General features: G+C 42.0%; 1 protein-coding gene across 2 annotated transcripts in view; it reads left to right on the forward strand.

Moving 5' to 3' along the window:
• FASN (fatty acid synthase) overlaps positions 1 to 21,026 on the forward strand; it is a 111,223-nt gene that overhangs the window by 44,621 nt on the left and 45,576 nt on the right. For both annotated transcript variants that reach the window (XM_056550027.1, XM_056550025.1), the window contains exons 12-22: positions 686 to 780; positions 892 to 1,026; positions 3,066 to 3,269; positions 4,529 to 4,644; positions 7,192 to 7,367; positions 10,157 to 10,348; positions 10,697 to 10,777; positions 11,807 to 11,992; positions 13,940 to 14,119; positions 18,732 to 18,935; positions 19,969 to 20,291. In XM_056550027.1, coding sequence (XP_056406002.1) covers positions 686 to 780; positions 892 to 1,026; positions 3,066 to 3,269; positions 4,529 to 4,644; positions 7,192 to 7,367; positions 10,157 to 10,348; positions 10,697 to 10,777; positions 11,807 to 11,992; positions 13,940 to 14,119; positions 18,732 to 18,935; positions 19,969 to 20,291 — 1,892 coding nt within the window. The remainder of the gene's footprint in view (positions 1 to 685; positions 781 to 891; positions 1,027 to 3,065; positions 3,270 to 4,528; positions 4,645 to 7,191; positions 7,368 to 10,156; positions 10,349 to 10,696; positions 10,778 to 11,806; positions 11,993 to 13,939; positions 14,120 to 18,731; positions 18,936 to 19,968; positions 20,292 to 21,026) is intronic.

Below are 21,026 nucleotides of genomic sequence, written 5' to 3' on the forward strand. Positions count from 1 at the left end.
GCACCATGCAGGATGACTGGCGATGTGGGGTGGAGGCTTGTGACGTCATGCCCCGCTCATGACGTCACGGCCAGGCCCACTCAATGCAAGTCTATGGGAGGGGGGCATGTCGGCAGCCACGCCTCCTCCCATAGACTTGCATTGAGGGGGCGTGGTCGTGACGTCACAAGCGGGGCATGGCCGTGACGTCACGAGCCTCTGGCGCTGCACCCAACGCTCTATATGAATGCCGGGTGCAACAGGGCGATCGCGGGGGTCCCCAGCGGCAGGACCCCCACGATCAGACATCTTATCTCCTATCCTTTGGATCGAGGATAAGATGTCTAGGGGCAGAGTACCCCTTTAAACACCAAGGCTGCAGCTCCCCTAGAAGTCTCTGCTTCCCTGACGACATTTAGACAATTTTCATACGCATATTGTGCTTCTCGCTCTTCGCCACTGTGCTTCACTTGCAGCTAGTGAGCAAGACATTTTATGGGGTGACACCATCATGGGAGGGTACTCTCCCTCTTGGTGGTGTCAACCCGATTTGTGGACGGCACCTGGGCAACGACTGTATCCACATAGCAATGGAAGATATGTAATAGAACAGGTATCAACATTGATTTCCCTCCTTGTCAAACTAAATATGATGGATTCCCAGCAATAAAATATTGGATAACATTGTCTTCTATTCTCTTGACAGGGCTGACTTGGGAGGAGTGTAAAATTCAGTGTCCACAGGGAGTGGTGCCGGCTTGCCATAACTCTGAGGACACAGTCACCATATCAGGCCCAAAGGTAACGATTCTGTTTCTACTCCTTATTAGGGTTTTCCTATGGACTGAGACTCTTGAACTTTGTTATGGAATTTTTAAGAATTAAAGGCGCCCTTTTTTATCATTGTTTTAGGATTCTGTGCGAGACTTTGTTGCGAAACTCAAGAAAGACGGGGTGTTCGCCAAAGAAGTGCAAAGTGCAGGAGTGGCCTTTCACTCTTACTACATGGCAGCTATTGCTCCATCCCTTCTCAGTGCCCTGAAGAAAGTAAGTTGTGATTGGGGATTAACATCGGGCTCGTGTCACACACGTTTCACATACCTGAATGGAAAACATTGAACCTTAACAAAAGCGGTTGATCTTTGCCCATTATCGCATCCGAGGGCACGCCTTAAGTGGGCATACCCTGTAATGAATGAATGAAATAAAAATTAATAAAATAACATAGGGAGGGTTGGGAGGGATCCGCAAAAACGTCACGTACACCCCTCCAGTAATAGCAGGGGGCCTTATATACTCCTGAACCCCCCCCCCCCCCCACAGCACCTATATGCCCTGCCAAGTAGTTTAGGGGTGGAAATACTCCAGCCCCTCGCACAAATACAGTCTGATAGGCTTAACACTTATCCTTTATTGTTCTATTTACTGGTGGAAGGACCAGAAGCCCCTGTCTTTGGGATATATGGGGTTCATAGAGGCCAGTTCCTTTACTGTCAGACCTGATAGTGTCTGAATTAAAAGCTTTAAAGGGATGTGTCTTCAGAAAATGACCTACTGTCGGATCAAGATTTTATGCTGAACATATATTTTTTTAGGAATGTTGTTTATTTTTTTTTTTTTTACTTGTCATCAACTTGTCTCTATCTGAAAAAAACCATAATCTTAAAATCTTGCACTCTGGCCACTAAGCCTAATAATAAGCTGACACTTCCTGTTCTATAGAGATGCCTTCTCAGAATTAATCTCACTATATTCACAGGCAAGACTACAATGAAAAGTAATATATATATATATATATATATATATATATATATATGATAGTGGTCACAGATAATTTCCTCCCTCACCCTGCACACTTACCTCTGTACAGAGCATGCCCACAACATTTTTATAAAAATCAATGAACCTCCCATTATCTTATTCCTATGGCTCATATAACTGCTGTAAATCATGTCCAGCAATACCAGATAAAATCTATGGACAAGAGTGGCGCTAAGCACCTATAGTTGATTGTACACTCACTGCATGGTTAACCAGCTGGTGACTGGTCCAGAGGAATGCTCCGGCATACTGGCAGTGGGATCAGCACATTGCTAAGGGTGCATTCACACCACGTTTTTGCAATACAGTTCCCGTATCAGGTTTTTGATGAAAAACTGATTCCTCAAAACCTTACTAAACTGTATCAAAACGTGTGTACACATTTTAACCCATATACGGTTGAAAACCAAATACGGTTTGAAAAATGATGTCCGGTTGCATCCATTTTTTAAGAAATTTTTTTATAAGTTTTCAACTTTTCACTCGATTTTGAATAAAGTTTCACTTGTTTGAAAAACTGTGCAAAGTGAAAAACCGTATGGTGAAAACCGGATGGAACGGTACGCACATACGGTTCTGTACGGTTCCCATTGACTCCCATGTTAAGAAAAAAAAAAGTATACGGTTTAATAAAGCTTTTCACCCGGACCAAAAACGTGGTAGACTACTGTTTTGGGTACGAGGAAAAAAACGTATAAGACGCAAAGCGGACTAAACCGGATGATGCGTTTGACATACGGTTTACAATGTTAAGTCAATGCATATAGTTTTCTATACGGTTCCGTACGGTTTTTAACTTGAAACGGTATATGGGAACTGTATAGTAAAAACGTGGTGTGCATGCACCCTAAGGCAGGATGTCTTTGGGCCACAGCTCTAGAATTCAGCTGCTGTCTACACTGTTCTGTGAATTGCATGAACACATTTAGCTATATCTGGACATTTTGGTGACAAAGTGGACCCTTGTTCATTTCACCCATAGCTTCAGACACATAGAGAAGATCATCGGTAGGCCTGGTGCTTTCCTGGCTCCTGCTCTATAGAGTATTGAAAACTTCCATACCAGGGCATCACATGAAAACTTCCATACCAGGGCATCACATGACACAGATGGTTATGTGGTTTTAGCCCCATGCAGATCAGGAAGTGAAATATGCCACAACTAAATATGGTGGGAATAGATGTGGCAAAAGTTATTGTATTACTATATTGATCCTCATTATATTGGCATTTGACCCCAGATTTGCATTGATGTTGTCCTTTAGGTCATTACGGTTCCTAAGCGGCGTTCTCCTCGCTGGATCAGCACATCCATTCCAGAGGCCCAATGGCAAAGTGACCTTGCTCAGTTATCATCAGCAGAATACCATGTTAATAATCTAGTCAGTCCGGTCTTATTCCAGGAAGGCTTGCAGAGCATCCCAAAAAATGCAGTGGTGGTGGAGATCGCCCCTCATGCCCTTCTTCAGGTTTGTATTTTGAAGAATAAAGGGGTACTTTAGTTCCTCATTGTCATGATCTCTGCTTGCTCTTAGTGAATGTTCAAAGATTAACCACTTCACCTCCCAACCATGGTAATAATGGGTGCTGCCAGACTCCAATTATCTATGCATATAAAATACAACACATTTCTGAGCCGAATTGGCTCCTTCCTCAGGGAATATGAATGGACACCTGGACAGGAAAGAGATTTGTGCTGCCGATGTATAGCAAAGAGCGGATTACCTAAAAGGGAGGGTTACTATTTAAGAAAACCCATAGTGTAATGAGCAGAAATAGGTAGAGGATTGTACCCTCATTATCTGAGAGCAAGCAGAAATGTAGAAGATTGTGGGAAGAATACCTCTTCTGCCTATTACAAATGTGTGGAAAAGTAAGGAATGACATGTGTTGGAAACAGAAAAGGGGTACTCCGCTGCTCAGCGTTTGAAACAAACTGTTCTGAACGCTGGAGCCGGCTCGTGGTGTCATAGCCCCCCCCCTTATGACGTCACACCCCGCCCCCTCAATGCAAGTCTATGGGAGGGGGCGTGTCACGCCCCCTCCCATAGACTTGCATTGAGGGGGCGGGGTGTGACTTCATGAGGGGGCAGGGCTATGACATCATGAGCTCCCGTCTCCAGCATTCGGAACAGTTTGTTCCAAACGCTGAGCAGCCTTTAAAGATAAACTGACAGCTAGTCCACCCGCACTAAACCCAATATACTTGGTTATATTGCCGGTAAATAGCTGTAAAAAGAAAGGTTACTTACATATTTAGGTAAAGTATTTCCAATATTTTCATCAATATTCACTCCCCTGCCCTGCCCCTTTTTGTGATGTTATCTCTTGCGGTGGAGTAATATGAGCGCTCCACCCAAAGGCTTTCACGTCACAGAATGGGGTGGTCCAGGAAGTGAATATTGATGAGGCAGGGGAGCTGGGCGAGCCGACTCCCCACCTCCATTGCACGCTAGTAACGGGCTTAACTCTCGAAATACTTTACCCAAATATGTAAGTAACCCCTCTTTTCTCTATCGGCTCCATTGGGGGACACAGACCATGGGTTCTTTTTACAGCTTTTTACCCGCACTATAACCCAGTATATTGGGTTTAGTGCGGGTGAACTAGCTGTCAGTTTCTCTTTAAGGTACTAAACAGATTTTCAGTGTTCTGTGGCTCATTGTAAAGGCTTATAGTGTGGAATCCCTCTCCTTATTTATTATGTTCTATCTCCTCTTCTCACCAGGCCATCTTGAGGAGAAGTTTGAAGCCGACCAACACAATCCTTCCTCTTATGAAAAAAGGACACAGTAACAATCTGGAATTTTTCCTCACAAACATTGGAAAAGTCTATTTGAATGGGTATGCAGTGTTATCTTTGTTTTTATTCAAGAATAAGGATCCATAGAAATAGCCCTGTATCTTTATCTAGGGCTTCTAGGCCAACAAGGCCCAAGCCTTGGGCGTCATTTTATCTGGGGGTGATGGCTGGCGACAGGATTATCTTTTTATTTTTGACAGCTGCCACCAACTCTCCCCGGAGCTGCCTCACCCTCACACATAGGGAAGAATTTTAAAGAGGTACTCCGGTGGAAAACTTTTTTTTTTTAATCAACTAGTGCCAGAAAATTAAACAGATTTGTAAATTACTTCTATTAACAAATCTTAATCCTTCCTGTACTTATTAGCTGCTGAATACTACAGAGGAAATTCTTTTCTTTTTGGAACACAGAGCTCTTTGCTGACATCACGAGCACAGTGCTCTCTGCTGACATTTCTGTCCATTTTAGGAACTGTGCAGAACAGCATATGTTTGCTATGGGGATTTCCTTTTACGCTGGCAGTTCCTAAAATGGACAGAGATGTCAGCAGAGAGCACTGTGCTCATGATGTCAACAGAGAGCTCTGTGTTCCAAAAAGAAAAGAATTTCCTCTGTAGTATTCAACAGCTAATAAGTACTGGAAGGATTAAGATTTTTTAATAGAAGTAATTTACAAATCTGTTTAAGTTTCTGGCACCAGTTGATTTAAAAAAAAAAAAAAAAGTTTTTCACCGGAGTACCCCTTTAACAAGCTGAGCATCACTGCCAACCCAGCATCATCAAATAAGGAAAATCTCCGTCAGCTTCAGACTATGTAAAATTATGGAGACCCCCCTTATTGGACGATGCTGAGCCCTCCCTCCTAGAGAATTGTTGCCCTGCATTCATGGGGCAGCTGTCATTAGCACATTGGACCCCCAGACTAGCTTGAATCCAAAAGCTTGAATTATCATAATTAATTTTTTTTTTTTTTATATTTGGCCCTTGTGGCCATCTTGTTGGGGCAACATTGGGGGGCTAGTCCAAAGATTGCCGCTAGAGATGAGCGAATTTACAGTAAATTTGATTTGTCACGAACTTCTCGGCTCGGCAGTTGATGACTTATCCTACGTAAACAAGTTCAGCTTTCCAGTGCTCCGGTGGGCTGGAAAAGGTGGATACAGTCCTAGGAATGTATCCACCTTTTCCAGCCCACGGGAGCACCTGAAAGCTAAACTTATTTATGCAGGAAAAGTCATCAACTGCTGAGCCGAGAAGTTCGTGACGAATCAAATTTACTGTAAGTTCGCTCATCTCTAATTGCCGCAACAGCCAAAATTTTAAAATCAAATGAAGATTATTCTGTCCCAGCGGCTGCTGGTGGTAAACAAATAAGTGGACTCATCACTAACATTGATGACTGAGCCTAAATAAAAATGATTAAATGGCTGATTTTACACTTTTTATTAGTAGTGATAAAATATTTTAAATGGTAACCAAAATATACAAATAGGCACCCTGTATCCATGTTTAATGCACAAAGAGGAAAGGGTGGAGCTAAAAAATGGAAGGTGGGGGCCAAAAGAGGAAGGGGTGGATTTTACAGGTGAAGGGGGTAAGTCTTAAAGGAGTACTCTAGTCCAGAGTATTCCTGCTCCGTTCTGCCCAGGCTGCAAAATAAATGAAAATGATCCATCACTCACCTCCCTGGGTTCCCGCGGAGCGCCACTACAGCTGATCGGTCCTCCGGTCCATCTCCTTCATACTTCCGGGTGTAACGAAGCGTCACATGGCGCTCAGCTTATCGCCGGCCGAGGCTGAACATTGCGGCGGCCGGCGATAGGCTGAGCGCCATGTGACGCTTCGTTACACCCGGAAGTATGAAGAGGAAGGACCGGAGGACCAAACAGCTGTAGTGGCGCTCCGCGGGAACCCAGGAAGGTGAGTGATGGTTCATTTTCATTTATTTTGCAGCCCGGGCAGAATGGAGCAGAAATACTCTGCATTAGAGTACTCCTTTAAACTGGAAAAAGGCTGGTGTTGATAAGAACAGGCAGGCAAATTTAGATTTCGGGGGTGCATGAGTTTAGTGAGGCCCAGGGCAGCGCAAAACCAAAATACACCACTGCACTGCACAACAGAGTACTCTGCTGCTCAGCATTTGGAACAATATGTTCCGAATGCTTAGAGCCGGCGCCGGGAGCTTGTGACGTCATGGCCACGCCCCCTCATGCCATCACACCCCGCCCCCTCAATGCAAGTCTATGGGAGGGGGCGTGACAGCGTCACGCCCCCTACCATAGACTTGCATTGAGGGGGCGGGACGTGACGACATGAGGGGCTTGGCTATGACGTCACAAGCTCCCGGCTGCGGAGTACCGCTTTAAATATGCTCCCTATTAGTGTTAGATCATAACAGCTTAGGCCTCGGTACATGAGCTTATTTAGGCAAAAACACAGTAATCCTTAGGCCTATTTTTCTCCATAGTGCCAGCCTGTAGGGGTTAAGAAGAACCTCCATAGTGCCCCCATATTCCCTTGGAGAAGCTACAATATGTGTTTTCCCATGTTTTATCACTAATGCACCATTTGTACTCCTTCTCTATAGAATCAACGTTCATAGCAATAACATCTACCCTCCTGTTGAGTATCCCGTTCCCGCCGGAACACCCCTCATCTCCCCTCTCATTCAGTGGGATCATAGCCAGACATGGGATGTTCCCAAACCTGACGACTTCCCTGCTGGTTCAGGGGGGTCTACATCATCTACAGTCTATAACATAGGTAAAGTACACGGATGTATTAAGTAATGTCAGTATACACTGGATTTAATAGATATATGTGATATTTGTGGTCAAATCTGCAGTAATATTAAATATAATTTTAGGGAATTATGTAAATGATAATTCAGTAATCTTATATTATTATAGGAAATGTTACTTTTAAACCACAGGTGTGTTCTGGTGGTAGAGATTTCATGTTCCCTGTTGTTATATTGCAGGGTCTATAATTGAACAGATTTGTAAATTACTTCTATTTAAAAATCTTAATCCTTCCAGTACTTATCAGCTGCTGTATACTACAGAGGAAGTTATTTTTTTTTCCTTTTCTGTTTGACCACAGTGCTCTCTGCTGACACCTCTGTCCATGTCAGGAACTGTCCAGAGCAGGAGAGGTTTGCTATGGGGATTTGCTGAGTTCCTGAGACAGACAGAGGTGTCAGCAGAGAGCACTGTGGTCAGACAGAAAAGAAATTCAAAAAGAAAAGAACTTCCTCTGTAGTATACAGCAGCTGATAATTATTGGAATGGTTAAGATTTTTTTAATAGAAGTAATTTACAAATCTGTTTAACTTTCTGGCCCCAGTTGATTTACAAAAAATAATAATTTCACCGGAGTACTCCTTTAAAGCGGTACTCCCGTGGAAAACTTTTTTTTTTTTTAAATCAGCTGGTGGCAGAAAGTTAAACAGATTTGTAAATTACTTCTATTAAAAAATGTTAATCCTTCCAATACATTTTATGGGCTATATACTACAGAGGAAATACTTTTCTTTTTGGGTTTCTCTGATGTCACGAGCACAGTGCTTTCTGCTGACCTCTGCTGTCCATTTAAGGAACTGTCCTATGTTTGCTAGGGGCATTTTCTCCTGCTCTGGACAGTTCCAAAAATGGACAGCAGAGGTCAGCAGAGAGCACTGTGGTCATGATATCAGAGAAATCCAAAAAGAAAAGCATTTCCTCTGTAGTATACAGCCCCTAAAAAGTACTGGAAGGATTAAGATTTTTTAATAGAAGTAATTTACAAATCTGTTAAACTTTCTGGCACCAGTTGATTTAAAAAAAAAAAGTTTTCCATGGGAGTACCCCTTTAAGCCTTTCAGTACTTATCAGCTACTGTATGCTCCATAGGAAGTTGTGTAGTTCTTTCCAGTCTGAGCATGAGCGAATTTCTTTAACAAACCTCTTTTGCTTGGGGTAGTTCCTGTTATGGACAGAGGTGACAGCAGAGAGCACTGTGGTCAGACTTGAAAGAGCTGATAAGTACTGGAAGGACTAAGATTTTTATATAGAAGTAATTTACAAATCTGTATAACTTTTTTGGCACCAGTTTATAAAAAAAAAAACATTTTCCTCCAGAGTATACCCTAAAGTGTCTTAGACAGTGTCTTAAACTAGACTAGACACAGTGGGTCAGGCTGTTTCATAAATCTTTGGTATTCTTAGATGTCTAGTCTGAGTTTAAACTACACCAGAATTCTGTGGCAGAATTCTTATGCATTTATGGCACACAGTGTGGCATCTTAAAGGGGTACTCCGCCCCTAGACATCTTATCCCCTATCCAAAGGATAGGGGCAAAGATGTCTGATCGTGGGGGTCCTGCCGCTGGGAACCCCCATGATCTCTCCTGCAGCACCCCGAGTCATCTGCTGCATTCAGCGAACTTCGCTCTATGCCTGATGACGGGCGATACAGGGGCCAGAGAATCGTGACCTCACGACCCCGCCTCCGTGACATCACGCTCCAGCCCCTCAATACAAGTCTATGGGAGTGGGCCTGACGGCCGCCACGCCCCCTCCCATAGACTTGCATTGAGGGGGCGGGGCATGACGTCACGAGGGGACGGGGTCGTGACATCACGATACTCCGGCCCCTGTATCGCCCGTCATCAGGCACGGAGCGAAGTTCGCTGCATGCAGCAGATGACTCGGGGTGCTGCAGGAGAGATCATGGGGGGTTCCCAGCGGCGGGACCCCCGTGATCAGACATCTTTGCCCCTAGACATCTTATCCCCTATCTAAAGGATAGGGGATGAGTACCCCCTTTAAGCCATTTCCCCTTTAGTGAAACTCTCTTCATTTTACCGAGGCCACGTCCCTAATTGAATGAGCTGGAAGTATCTAAAATTCAAGTGGCACAGGTTTTTGGTGCAAATTCTACTGTGGATTGTGAAACTCCCAGGAGAACATTTCTTCAGTTAAAGGGGTATTCCAGGAAAAAACTTTTTTTTATATATCAACTGGCTCCAGAAAGTTAAACAGATTTGCAAATTCCTTCTATTAAAAAATCTTAATCCTTTCAGTACTAATGAGCTTCTGAAGTTAAGGTTGTTCTTTTCTGTCTAAGTGCTCTCTGATGACACCTGTCTCGGGAACCACCCAGTTTAGAAGAGGTTTGCTATGGGGATTTGATTCTAAACTGGGCGGTTCCCGAGACAGGTGTCATCAGAGAGCACTTAGACAGAAAAGAACAACCTTAACTTCAGAAGCTCATAAGTACTGAAAGGATTAAGATTTTTTAATAGAAGGAATTTACAAATCTGTTTAACTTTCTGGAGCCAGTTGATATATAAAAAAAATGTTTTTTCCTGGATAAGCCCTTTAAAGGGACCTTATGGATCATAATATGTATTATGTAATTGTTATCAATGCAATTTCTCATATAGTCTTGAAGGCTCCAAATGTGGTCTTGTTTCTTATTTTAATGTCAATGTTAGTTTTTTTTTTCTCATTCTGTTTCCTATTTGTGTTTTTTTCTGCTCTCACTATTGTTTTTTTTTTTCCCTGTTTCAGATATGAACCCAGATTCTCCAGATATTTTTATGAACGGACATTGCATTGATGGTCGTGTCCTATATCCAGCTACTGGCTATTTAGTTTTGGCATGGAGAACGTTAGCCAGATCCGTGGGGGTAGTTATGGAGCAGACACCTGTCCTATTTGAAGATATTACAATTCACAGAGCAACAATTCTCCCCAAAACAGGTGACCACTATGTAGCATGCTTTATCACCTTCTATTGTTAGGCTAGGGCAGTGTTTCCCAAGAAGGGTGCCTCCAGCTGTTGCAAAAGTAGAGAAAAAAATAGTGCCTGTCCTGGTACCTGTTGGGACCCGGTGGTGTCATTTGTGCTCGGACCCATTCTCGGACCCAAAAAAAGCCGATCGGGTCGGAATACAAAGGTAGTATGAACTTTTGAATGGGGAGGGGGGCAACATTTTAATTTTAGCTTCCGTCAGCAGAAAAGCTGTCATTACAGCTCCAGGATTCCTGTCTATGTAAGTAATGATGCTTTACATTTAATACAATTTTTTTTTCTCTTTGCATTTAAAGGGATTGTCCAATTGGAGGTCCGTCTGATGCCGGCATCAAAACGGTTCGAAATCTCCGAAAACGGCAATCTAACAGCTAGTGGTAGGTTGACTGATAAATCACTGCGTTACCAAGCGGGGGCATATAAACTCTACAAATACAGAATTACAGGGTATTCAGGTCCTGCACTCTTTAGATCCAGGAGCAGAATACAGGCTAGGGGGGGTTACTAATACACTAATACTGTCAAATTTGAAGACAGTGTGAACCTAGACTAGTGTTTTCCAAACAGTGCACCTCCAGCTGTTGCAAAACTACAACTTTCAGCATGCCCGGACAGCCGAAGGCTGTCCGGGCATGCTGGAAGTTGTAGTTTTGCAACAGATGGAGGAACACTGTTTGGAAAACACCTACCTAGAAGGACATAATTCAAAGGCTCCAGATTTTTAAAGTGTACCTGTCATCAACAAAAATGTTTTATATAATGTAGATAATACCGTTATATGTATATTTGTAATATACAGTAGTTAAAAAATGTGTATATTTTTGTCCCTGCCACTATTTCCTGTGTGTCTCTATGAGGAGTCCAAATACAGGAAGTGAGGGTGGACAAGCAGGGCTCTGTGCATTAAGGAAAAGCAGGACAGTGTGCACTGAGGCTCTATGACATTCTCTAGGCTCCCCACAGCAGGATGATTGACAAGCCAGGAGCCTGCACCAATCCCTGCTTGTCCCGCCCTCACTTCCTGTATTTGGTCTCCTCACAGAGACACACAGGGACAGCATTTTTTCAGCCAAAAATATACACAATTTTTAACCAATGTATATTACAAATATACATATAATTGTATTATCTACATTATATAAAAAGTTTTTGTTGACGACAGGTACACTTTAAATCTGGTGCATCTGTAAACTGTCCAGTCTTTACTTTAGGCCAAAACAACATGGTAAATCTGGGCCATTGTGTCAAATGAAGGGACAATGGAGAATATTCCCGCAGCTTCATTTTTGGATCAGCTTCATATGGATCCATAAGGAATATATTAGGGGATTTCTATTTGTGCAGTTACCCATTGCACCTACATGTTGTATATCAGCCATGATAAAACACTTTATATTTGTTTCTAGGGAAGATTTCCATCATGGAAGAGAATTATTTAAGTGATTTCCGGAAACAGCTGACAGACACCATTATCGAAAGCAGCGAGACGGAGGATTTCTTGTTGTCAGACAAGGACGTGTACAAAGAGTTACGGCTGCGAGGATATGACTATGGACCAACCTTCCAAGGAATTATTGAATCCCATAGCAAAGGTGAGCTGGATTGACCATGCAGTAAAGTAGAAAGAACAAATAAGGTTATGGTCACATGGTGGAATGTCCGAAATTCGGCAAAATTCGGCAAAATTTACTGCACATTGGGGGAGATTTATCAAAACCTGTCCAGAAAAAAAGTGGACCAGTTGCCCATAGCAACCATTCAGATCGCTTCATTCATTTCTAACAAGGCCTCTGGAAAATGAAAGAAGCGATCTGATTGGTTGCTATGGGCAACTGGGGCAAATTTGCTTCTGCACAGGTTTTGATAGATTTCCCCCATTATGTGCAATGGGATTCCACCCGCTGTCCCATTCACTCAGCGGAATTTCCTCAGCGGACATTCAGCCGTGGAATTTCCGCATTATGGATCCCGCAACATTTTAAAACGGGTATTCCAGCCTTATACATCTTATCCCCTTTCCTTTGGCCGGAATATCACTTTATACAGTATTCTGCGCAGATTTTTTGAGCAGGATTTCAAGCTGTGTTCAGTTTACATTGAAATGTACAAATCTATGCAGAATACTGTACGTGTGAATAGACCATAAAGGGGTACTCTGGTGGAAAAGCATTTTTTTTTTTTTTTTAAATCAACTGGTGCCAGAAAGTTAAACAGATTTGTAAATTACTTCTATTGTAAAATCTAAATCCTTCCAGTACTTATCAGCTGCTGTATGCTACAGAGGAAGTTGCATTCTTTTTTAATCTCTTTTCAGTCGGACCACAGCGCTCTCTGCTGACACCTCTGTCCATGTCAGGAACTGTCCAGAGCAGGATAGGTTTGCTATAGGGATTTTCTCCTGCTCTGGACAGTTTCTGACATGGACAGAGGTGTCAGCAGAGAGCGCTGTGGTCAGACTGAAAAGAAATTCAAAAAGAAAAGAACTATTTTTTTTTTTTTTTTATAATCCACTGGTGCCAGAAAGTTAAACAGATTTGTAATTTACTTCTATTTCAAAATCTTAATCCTTTCAGTACTTATCAGCTGCTGTATACAGCAGCTGATAAGTACTGGAAGGATTAAGATTTTGAAATAGAAGTAATTTACAAATCTGTTTAACTTTCTGGCACCAGTTGATTTAAAAAAAAAAAAAATGCTTTCCACTGGAGTACCCCTTTAAGCTTTGCAGAATTCCATTCAGAATCCAATTGAAGTTAATGGAACTCGAAATTTGAGCGAAATCTGTGTTTTGAAAGCAGAAATTCTGCTAGAATTCCGCAAAAATTCCATGCAAATTCCGCAAATATACAGAAAATCTGCATTCTGCTTTTCTGCATGATTTTGAGCGGAATTGCAGAATTTCCACTGTGTGAACATAGCCTAACAAGGTGAAGCCTGCAGCCTTCCAATGTTTGGCCGGTCACATCCTGGTGGTTGACTTATCAAGGTAAAAGATATTAGTTCTTTGAAGTACCTTCATGCTGTTAAAGGGGTTATCCAGGAAAGAACTTTATATATATATATATATATATATATATATATATATATATATATATCAACTGGCTCCAGAAAGTTAAACAGATTTGTAAATTACTTCTATTAAAAAATCTTAATCATTTCAGTACTTATGAGCTGCTGAAGTTAAGTTGTTCTTTTCTGTCTAAGTGCTCTCTGATGACACGTGTCTCGGGAACCGCCCAGTTTAGAAGCAAATCCCCATAGCAAACCTCTTCTACTCTGCGCAGTTCCCGAGACAAGCAGAGATGTCAGCAGAGAGCACTGTTGCCAGACAGGAAACAACAACTCAACTTCAGCAGCTGATAATTATTGAAAGGATTAAGATTTTTTAATAGAAGTAATTTACAAATCTGTTTAACTTTCTGGAGCAAGTTGATTCCAGAAAAAAATGTTTTTTTTCCTGGAATACCCCTTTAATGCACATACTTCAAAAAGTAATATTGATTTTAGTTTCCTTTGTGGTAATCTTTTCGGTTTTATAGGTGATAAGGGGAAGTTGCTGTGGAATGAAAACTGGGTGACCTTCCTGGACACAATGCTGCAGATGATGGTTTTAAGGATAAATGGTCGCAGCCTCCGCTTGCCCACGAGGATCCAGTCGGTGTCCATTGACCCCGCAACACATGAGGAACGTGTATGTGTGTTTTCAGATGACAAAAAAGGTAAAAATCGGGTGATGTTTCTTTCTGGATGTTATAATTGTTGATTTCTCAGCTGCACCATTATATGACATAAGATCTTCGAAAATTTTCTGTAATGACTGCTGAGCTAATGCTGTCCTTCTCGAGCAACAACTACAGGGATCCCTCAACTTACAATGGCCTCAGCATACAATAGTTTCAACATACAATGGTCTTTTCTGGATCATTGTAACTTGAAACCAGACTCAACATACAATGTACAGACAGTCCAGATCTGTGAAACGTGTCAATGGCTGGAAGAACTGACCAATCAGAATGTGCATTCACTTGTAAAACCCCTGTATTACTGAAGTGCATGCACTGACTGATGTCTGGTAGCGCCCCCTATAGTACAGGGAGGTATTACTTGTTCTGTACACTTTACTTCTACCAGGGTTATCTGCTCCTTTGGACACCAGGTGAGGGCGGCTCCATTTAGGACATTGCGTGTACTGTACAGGACCCCGAAGAAGCTCCTGTCCTCTACATAGACTAGTGTTTCCCAAGCAGGGTGCCCCCAGCTGTTGCAAAACTACAACTCCCAGCATGCCCCGACAGCCTTTGGCTGTCCGGGCATGCTGGGAGTTGTAGTTTTGCAACAGCTGGAGGCTCCCTGCTTGGGAAACACTGACATAGACAGTGATTTACAGCTCCCAGCAGATCTTTCTTACTTTTATATGTAAGGATTTGCTTTATCTCTATTAGTTATCTACTTATTTTTCTTTAATCCTCACTTTTTCCTATTTTTGGATGACATTTTGGTGGCTTCAGAACCAATTACCAGGTTTCCATAGAGTTCTGGTCTCAACATACAATGGTCTCAACATACAATGGCCATCCTGGAACCGATTAATATTGTAACTTGAGGGACCACTGTACCAGAATTTCAAAAGCAACTATGCATTTAAATGGAGACTAGATAGATGATGTATAATACCATGATGAAAGTAACTAGACAACCTTAGCATTAAAGGATACACTCTATGGCAGTGGTCTTCAACCTGCGGACCTCCAGATGTTGCAAAACTACAACTCCCAGCATGCCCGGACAGCCAACGGCTGTCCGGGCATGCTGGGAGTTGTAGTTTTGCAACATCTGGAGGTCCGCAGGTTGAAGACCACTGCTCTATAGAATAAACAGGGCACTCACCAATATTCTTATGCTTCAGTGGACATCTATTGAAGACCCCTTAACATGACAGGTACGAGACAGACTATAAAAAAATGCTCACTCAAACATGTGAGGACAGTCCCACAATTCACTATACTCTCAGCTTCAATTTCAGTATACATATTGGTGTTTATTTACTAAGAGTGGAGTGGAGTTTTCTTTGTGGGTTTTGATTTCCGAAAGGTATTTTCCCAAGGTATTTACTAAGCTTTCCCTACATTTTGCACTTTTCCCTACATTTTGCTTTTTTTACGACTGTTTTGAACTGTCGGGTTTTCCTCGGCTCAAATACAACACTTTTTCTTTGGAAACCTTAGTAAATATGTTGGGATTTTTCAAAACTGTTGGGATCATGCCCGCTTTATCCAGTGACCACGCCCCCTTTTCGGGTTTTTCTTGTAAAATGGAGGGTTTTGGATTTTTTGGTCGCAAATTGTGTCGCAAGGGACGTGCGACACAATTTGGGCGCAAAACCCGGCAAAAAAGAGTCGGGATCACGTTAGTAAATAAACCCCACTGGGTTTTACTAAGAGTGGAGTGTAGTTTTCTTTGTGGGTTTTGATTTCCGACAGGGATTTTCCCACGGTATTTACTAAGGTTTCCCTACATTTTGCACTTTTCCCTACGTTTTGCTTTTTTTTTTTTTTTTACCCATGCTCTGATCTGTAGGGTTTTCCTCGGCTCAAATCCACTACATTTTCTGTGGAAACCTTAGTAAATATGTTGGGATTTTCCACGTGGCCATGCCCCCTTTTCAGGTTTTTCTTGTAAAATGGAGGGTTTTGAGTTTTGGGGTCGCATGGAACGTGCTATACAATTTGGGCGCAAAACCCGACAAAAAAGAGTCGGGATCACGTTAGTAAATAAACCCCACTATGGGCTATCTGATAATTGCAAACATGAGCTGAAGATTTACTCACGATCTGAAGGATTTTCTGTAGACTTTTTTTAATTTTATTTTTTATTCATTTTATTGAAAAGTAAACAACCATTGGCCATGTGGCCTCAACTTGCTTTCTTTATTCCTATTTCATTGCGTCCTACAAGACAAAGTGCATTAATGCAAGGTAGCAGAAAAGATTTACGTCAACTGCGTCTCCCAGGCCATGGCACGACGTTTCGGGGTAGGAGCGCATGAGTAAAAGAGGCTCCCCCCATGAAACGTCGTGCCATGGCCTAGGAGACGCAGTTGAAGTAAATCATTTCTGCTACCTTGCATTAATGCACTTTGTCTTGTAGGACGCAATGAAATAGGAATAAAGAAAACAAGTTGAGGCCACGTGGCCAATGGTTGTTTACTTTTCAATAAAACGAATTAAAAAAAAGATTTCAGAAAACGCTCCTTCAGATCGTGAGTAAATCTTCATCTCATGTTTGCAATTATCGGAGAGCCCATAGTGTGTATACTGAAATTGAGGTATGAGACGGACAGCATATCATGCAGGGGTGCTTCTCTGTGCAGATTATTCTCTATATGGTTGTGCTGTGCATTAAAGGGTTTGTACTATTTGAATAAGGGGCCATTCACACCAGTTTATGGCCACACATTACAGCAGCAACCAGTCAAAAGGGTTTGCCTATGTGCGCATACCACGTCATGTTCACGGTGGGCCCATTGGAATGTAATCTAATAGTGATTATGTTAAAGGGGTTATCCAGGAAAAAACTTTTTTTTTATATATATATATATATATATATATATATATATATATATATATATCAACTGGCTCCAGAAAGTTAAACTGATTTGTAAATTACTTCTATTAAAAAATCTTAATCCTTTCAGTACTTATGAGCTGCTGAAGATGAGTTACTTTCTGTCTAAGTGCTCTTTGATGACACATGTCTTGGGAACTATCCAGAGTAGAAGCAAATCCCCATAGAAAACCTCTTCTATTCTGTGCAGTTCCCGAGACAGACAGAGATGTCAGCAGAGAGCACTGTTGCCAGACAGAAAAGAACAACTCAACTTCAGCAGCTGATAATTATTGTAAGGATTTAGATTTTTTTAATAGAAGTAATTTACAAATCTGTTTAACTTTCTGGAGCCAGTTGATATACAAAAAAAAGTTTTTTTCCTGGAATACCCCTTTAAGTCCATTTCCTGAATGTATACTTTATCTATGTGTGAATCAAAACTATGTGTCCTGCACAGCTGAAGTATTTGTTCAGGAAATGGACTGAATGTAGTCACTACTGGTCCAAGTCAATGGACCTGTCAGAAACCCGTTGCAGTAAACATCGTCAAACTTTTTTAACAGGTGTCCAGAATATACCTGCAACTTTCCCTGGTTTATTGGCCGATCTGAGTTTTTGTGTACACAGAGGATATGCAACCTATAATGATAAATTTAAAGGGCCGCACATATGATCCAGCAATCGCTTGTGTCACTTGACTGATCATGCCTTAGAAAGGCTCATCATACGAGTGCCGATTGTGGAGATCAGCACTTGGAGCTCATTGGCCCGTCTAAATGGGACAGTGAGTGGCTACAACAAGCATCACCCAATGATAAGAGCCGATCATCCGGGTTTAGAGAAGCCAGACCCATCATGGCAGTTTCACTTTAGAAAGGCATGACACATTTTAATACCTAAACCCACTTACAACATAGTTTTGACCCTAGTCCATCTTTCTCTTGGTTGGTATCTCCCTAGTACCCCAGTGATTTTTGTTGTCTTAAATTGTTTTAAAAATGTAAATCTACTGGTAATGGTAAAATGTCGAAAAAGTCATGGAAGAAAACAACACAGACATTGGCCCTCATTTACTATTGCAAACCCGACATGTTTTGTTGGGTTGTGCGCCAGATCCTGTCGCATTTCGCCAGAAGTTCTGTCTGCGCCAGATTTTGTGCCAGAATTTGCGCCAGAATTGAAAAAACCCCGACAAACTCTCCATTTTGCCAAGAAAACCCGAAAAAGGGGTGTGACCGCCAGGAAAAGGGGGCATGGTCTCTGAAAAGGGGTATGTTCCGGACATTTTCACAAAAACCCAACATATTTACTAAGGTTTCCACAAAAAATGTGGTGGATTTGAGCTGATGAAAACCCCACAGATCAGAGCATGTGGAAAATGTGTGGAAAATGTAGGGAAAATGTAGGGAAACCTTAGTAAATACCGTGGAAAAAAAATTGTAGGGAATTAAAACCCACAAAGAAACCTACACAACACTCTTCGTAAATAAGGGTCATTGTATTGGATTATGTGGTACTGGCATTAACATTTACCTATTTGTGCACATTTGGGGAGATTTATCAAAACCTTTCCATTGCTTCTTTCATTTTTGAAAAGGCCTCTGAAAAATGAAAGAAGCAATCTGATTGGTTACTATGGGCAACTCAGCAACTTTTTCTCTGGACAGGATTTGATAAATCTCCCCCATTATGTTTTGCCTAATACATATCTTATTATTATTTCAGTAATTCCTGTGTTGGTGAACAAATTCCTAGAAAAAATGACATGTGGAGGGGTAGTGATGAGTGGTCTCCATGCCACCACTGCTCCACGGCGCCAACAGCAGCAAACTCCACCTACCCTGGAGAGTTTTCTATATACCCCTTACTTTGAAGATGATTGTCTACAAGGTGACAATGACCTACAGTCTCTTCTAGAGCAATGCACAGGTACTGCTTTGTACAGTTACACTATTATTGGGGTTTGTATATTTTTTTTTTTTAGCAAAATGTTTACCTCTGTAAACAATATTGATCATCCCTGGGATTCCAATATAAGGAGGCCATCGAGCTCGAAGGGAAAAAGCAGAGAGGATGGACTTCAATGGATACGGCTGGCTCACCATGGCGCTGACAGACCCAGATGGACACGGCAAGGAGGATCAGACGAAACTTTAATAACCAAGATGCAACGCGTTTCGCTGCGCAAACGCGTTGCATCTTCTTTATTAAAGTTACATCTGATCCTCCTTGCCGTGTCCCTCTGGGTCTGTCAGCGCCGTGGTGAGCCGGTCGTACCCATTGAAGTCCTTCCTCTCTGCTTTTTCTCATCATCTCAGCCAGAGCGCAGCAGACGACCCTACATTATTCTGCACCTTTACCATTGTTGTGTATGAGCTTACACAACCTCCCAGGGTGAGCGGTTTTCCTGTTATTATCCCACACCAGTTCAGTCTGGTTTTAACCTATGGAGTGCTTGTTTCTTTGTTCATAGAGCTTGAAGGAACCCACCAATAAAGGGGTCCATGTCCGGTTGCATCCGTTTTTTTATGAAAAAAACATTTACTTTTTAACTTTTCATTCCATTATGAATAAAGTTTCACTTGTTTGATTGAAATTCCAAGAAAAACCTGTGCAAAGTCAAAAACCATATGGTGAAAACCTGATGGAACCGTACGCACATACAGTTCTGTACGGTTCGCATTGACTCCCATGTTTTAAAAAGACGTATACTGTTTAATACAGTTTTTCACCCGGATCAAAAACCGTGGTAGACTACGGTTTTGGGTACGGGAAAAAAACTGACAAAACCTTACAGGGTGCAAAATGGACACAAACTGATGCATCTTTTGGCATACGGTTTTCAATACGGTTCCATAAGGTTTTCACATTGAAAACGTATACGGGAACTGTATTGCAAAAACGTGGTGTGAACGCACCCTAATAGGCCCTGAAGCTAAAATGGCATGTCCTTGCCTTACAGATAAGATCTGTGAACTAGAGTCAAAGGTGGTTCAGCACGGATTACAACTCAACATTCCTGGAATCAAAACTACAGGAAGATCTAAAAGAAATAAAGGTTTAAGCACTCCCCCAGACCACGGTCTCCATCATGTCCTCACAGAGATCTGCAACCTTGAGTTAAATGGCAACCTGCACTCTGAACTGGAAGAAACTCTGACACAGAAGAACCATCAGCTCCGAGATGATCCTCTTCTCAATGGGCTGCTCACTTCACCTAAGCTGAAAACGTGCCTGGATACAGTTCTGGAGAACAGTAATCCCCAAAAAATGAAGATTATTGAAGTAAGGTTTTAATTATTTCAAGTTCATATGTGCAGTGTACAGAGAGCGTACAGGCAAAGTGTAGAGGGATATATGAGCCCGGAGCTAAGAAAAACACTTGGATAAGGGTCATGTGCAGTAGATAAGTCAAATAGTTTGTATACCAAGCTACTTAAAGCGTACCCGTCAGATCCAACAAAAAAACATTTTTTTAATATATCACTCAGTACCTAATCCTGACCATGTACATCTAATTTTTATGTGTCTAGCACCTTTATTTATTCTTTTATCACACTTTTAATTTGGCTCACTAGTCTGAATTCCTCTCAAAGGGAGCAGGCGTGGCCTCATTGTGCAGTCTCCGCCCCTTCCCTCAGTATGTTGTCTGCTCACATCTCCCCTAGCATTAGCAAAACTACAACTCCCAGCTTGTCCTCACTGACAGTAGCGGGACACAAGCTGACAGTGAGGGGATTTTTCCTCCAGGTATGAGCCCTGCACTCACAGCTGTCAATCAAGGAAGTGTGTCCATGACATAGGTGATGATGCATGGACACAGCAGAACTAGTATGTGTCCAAGCAGGCAGGGGGGCAGTTGCTTGACTGGCTTTTTCAGTATGAAATATTGAAAATTTTCTAATGGAAGCAATTGCAAAACCTATTGGTCATACATGCTTTACAACATATCAAAAGTTTTTGTATCTGACAGTGCCCATTTAATGACAGTGCCAAGCTAAGCTGCATGGGGAGAAGCCA

This window comes from Hyla sarda, chromosome 13 (assembly GCF_029499605.1).
Source record: "Hyla sarda isolate aHylSar1 chromosome 13, aHylSar1.hap1, whole genome shotgun sequence".
NCBI classification, from domain to species: Eukaryota; Metazoa; Chordata; class Amphibia; order Anura; family Hylidae; genus Hyla; species Hyla sarda.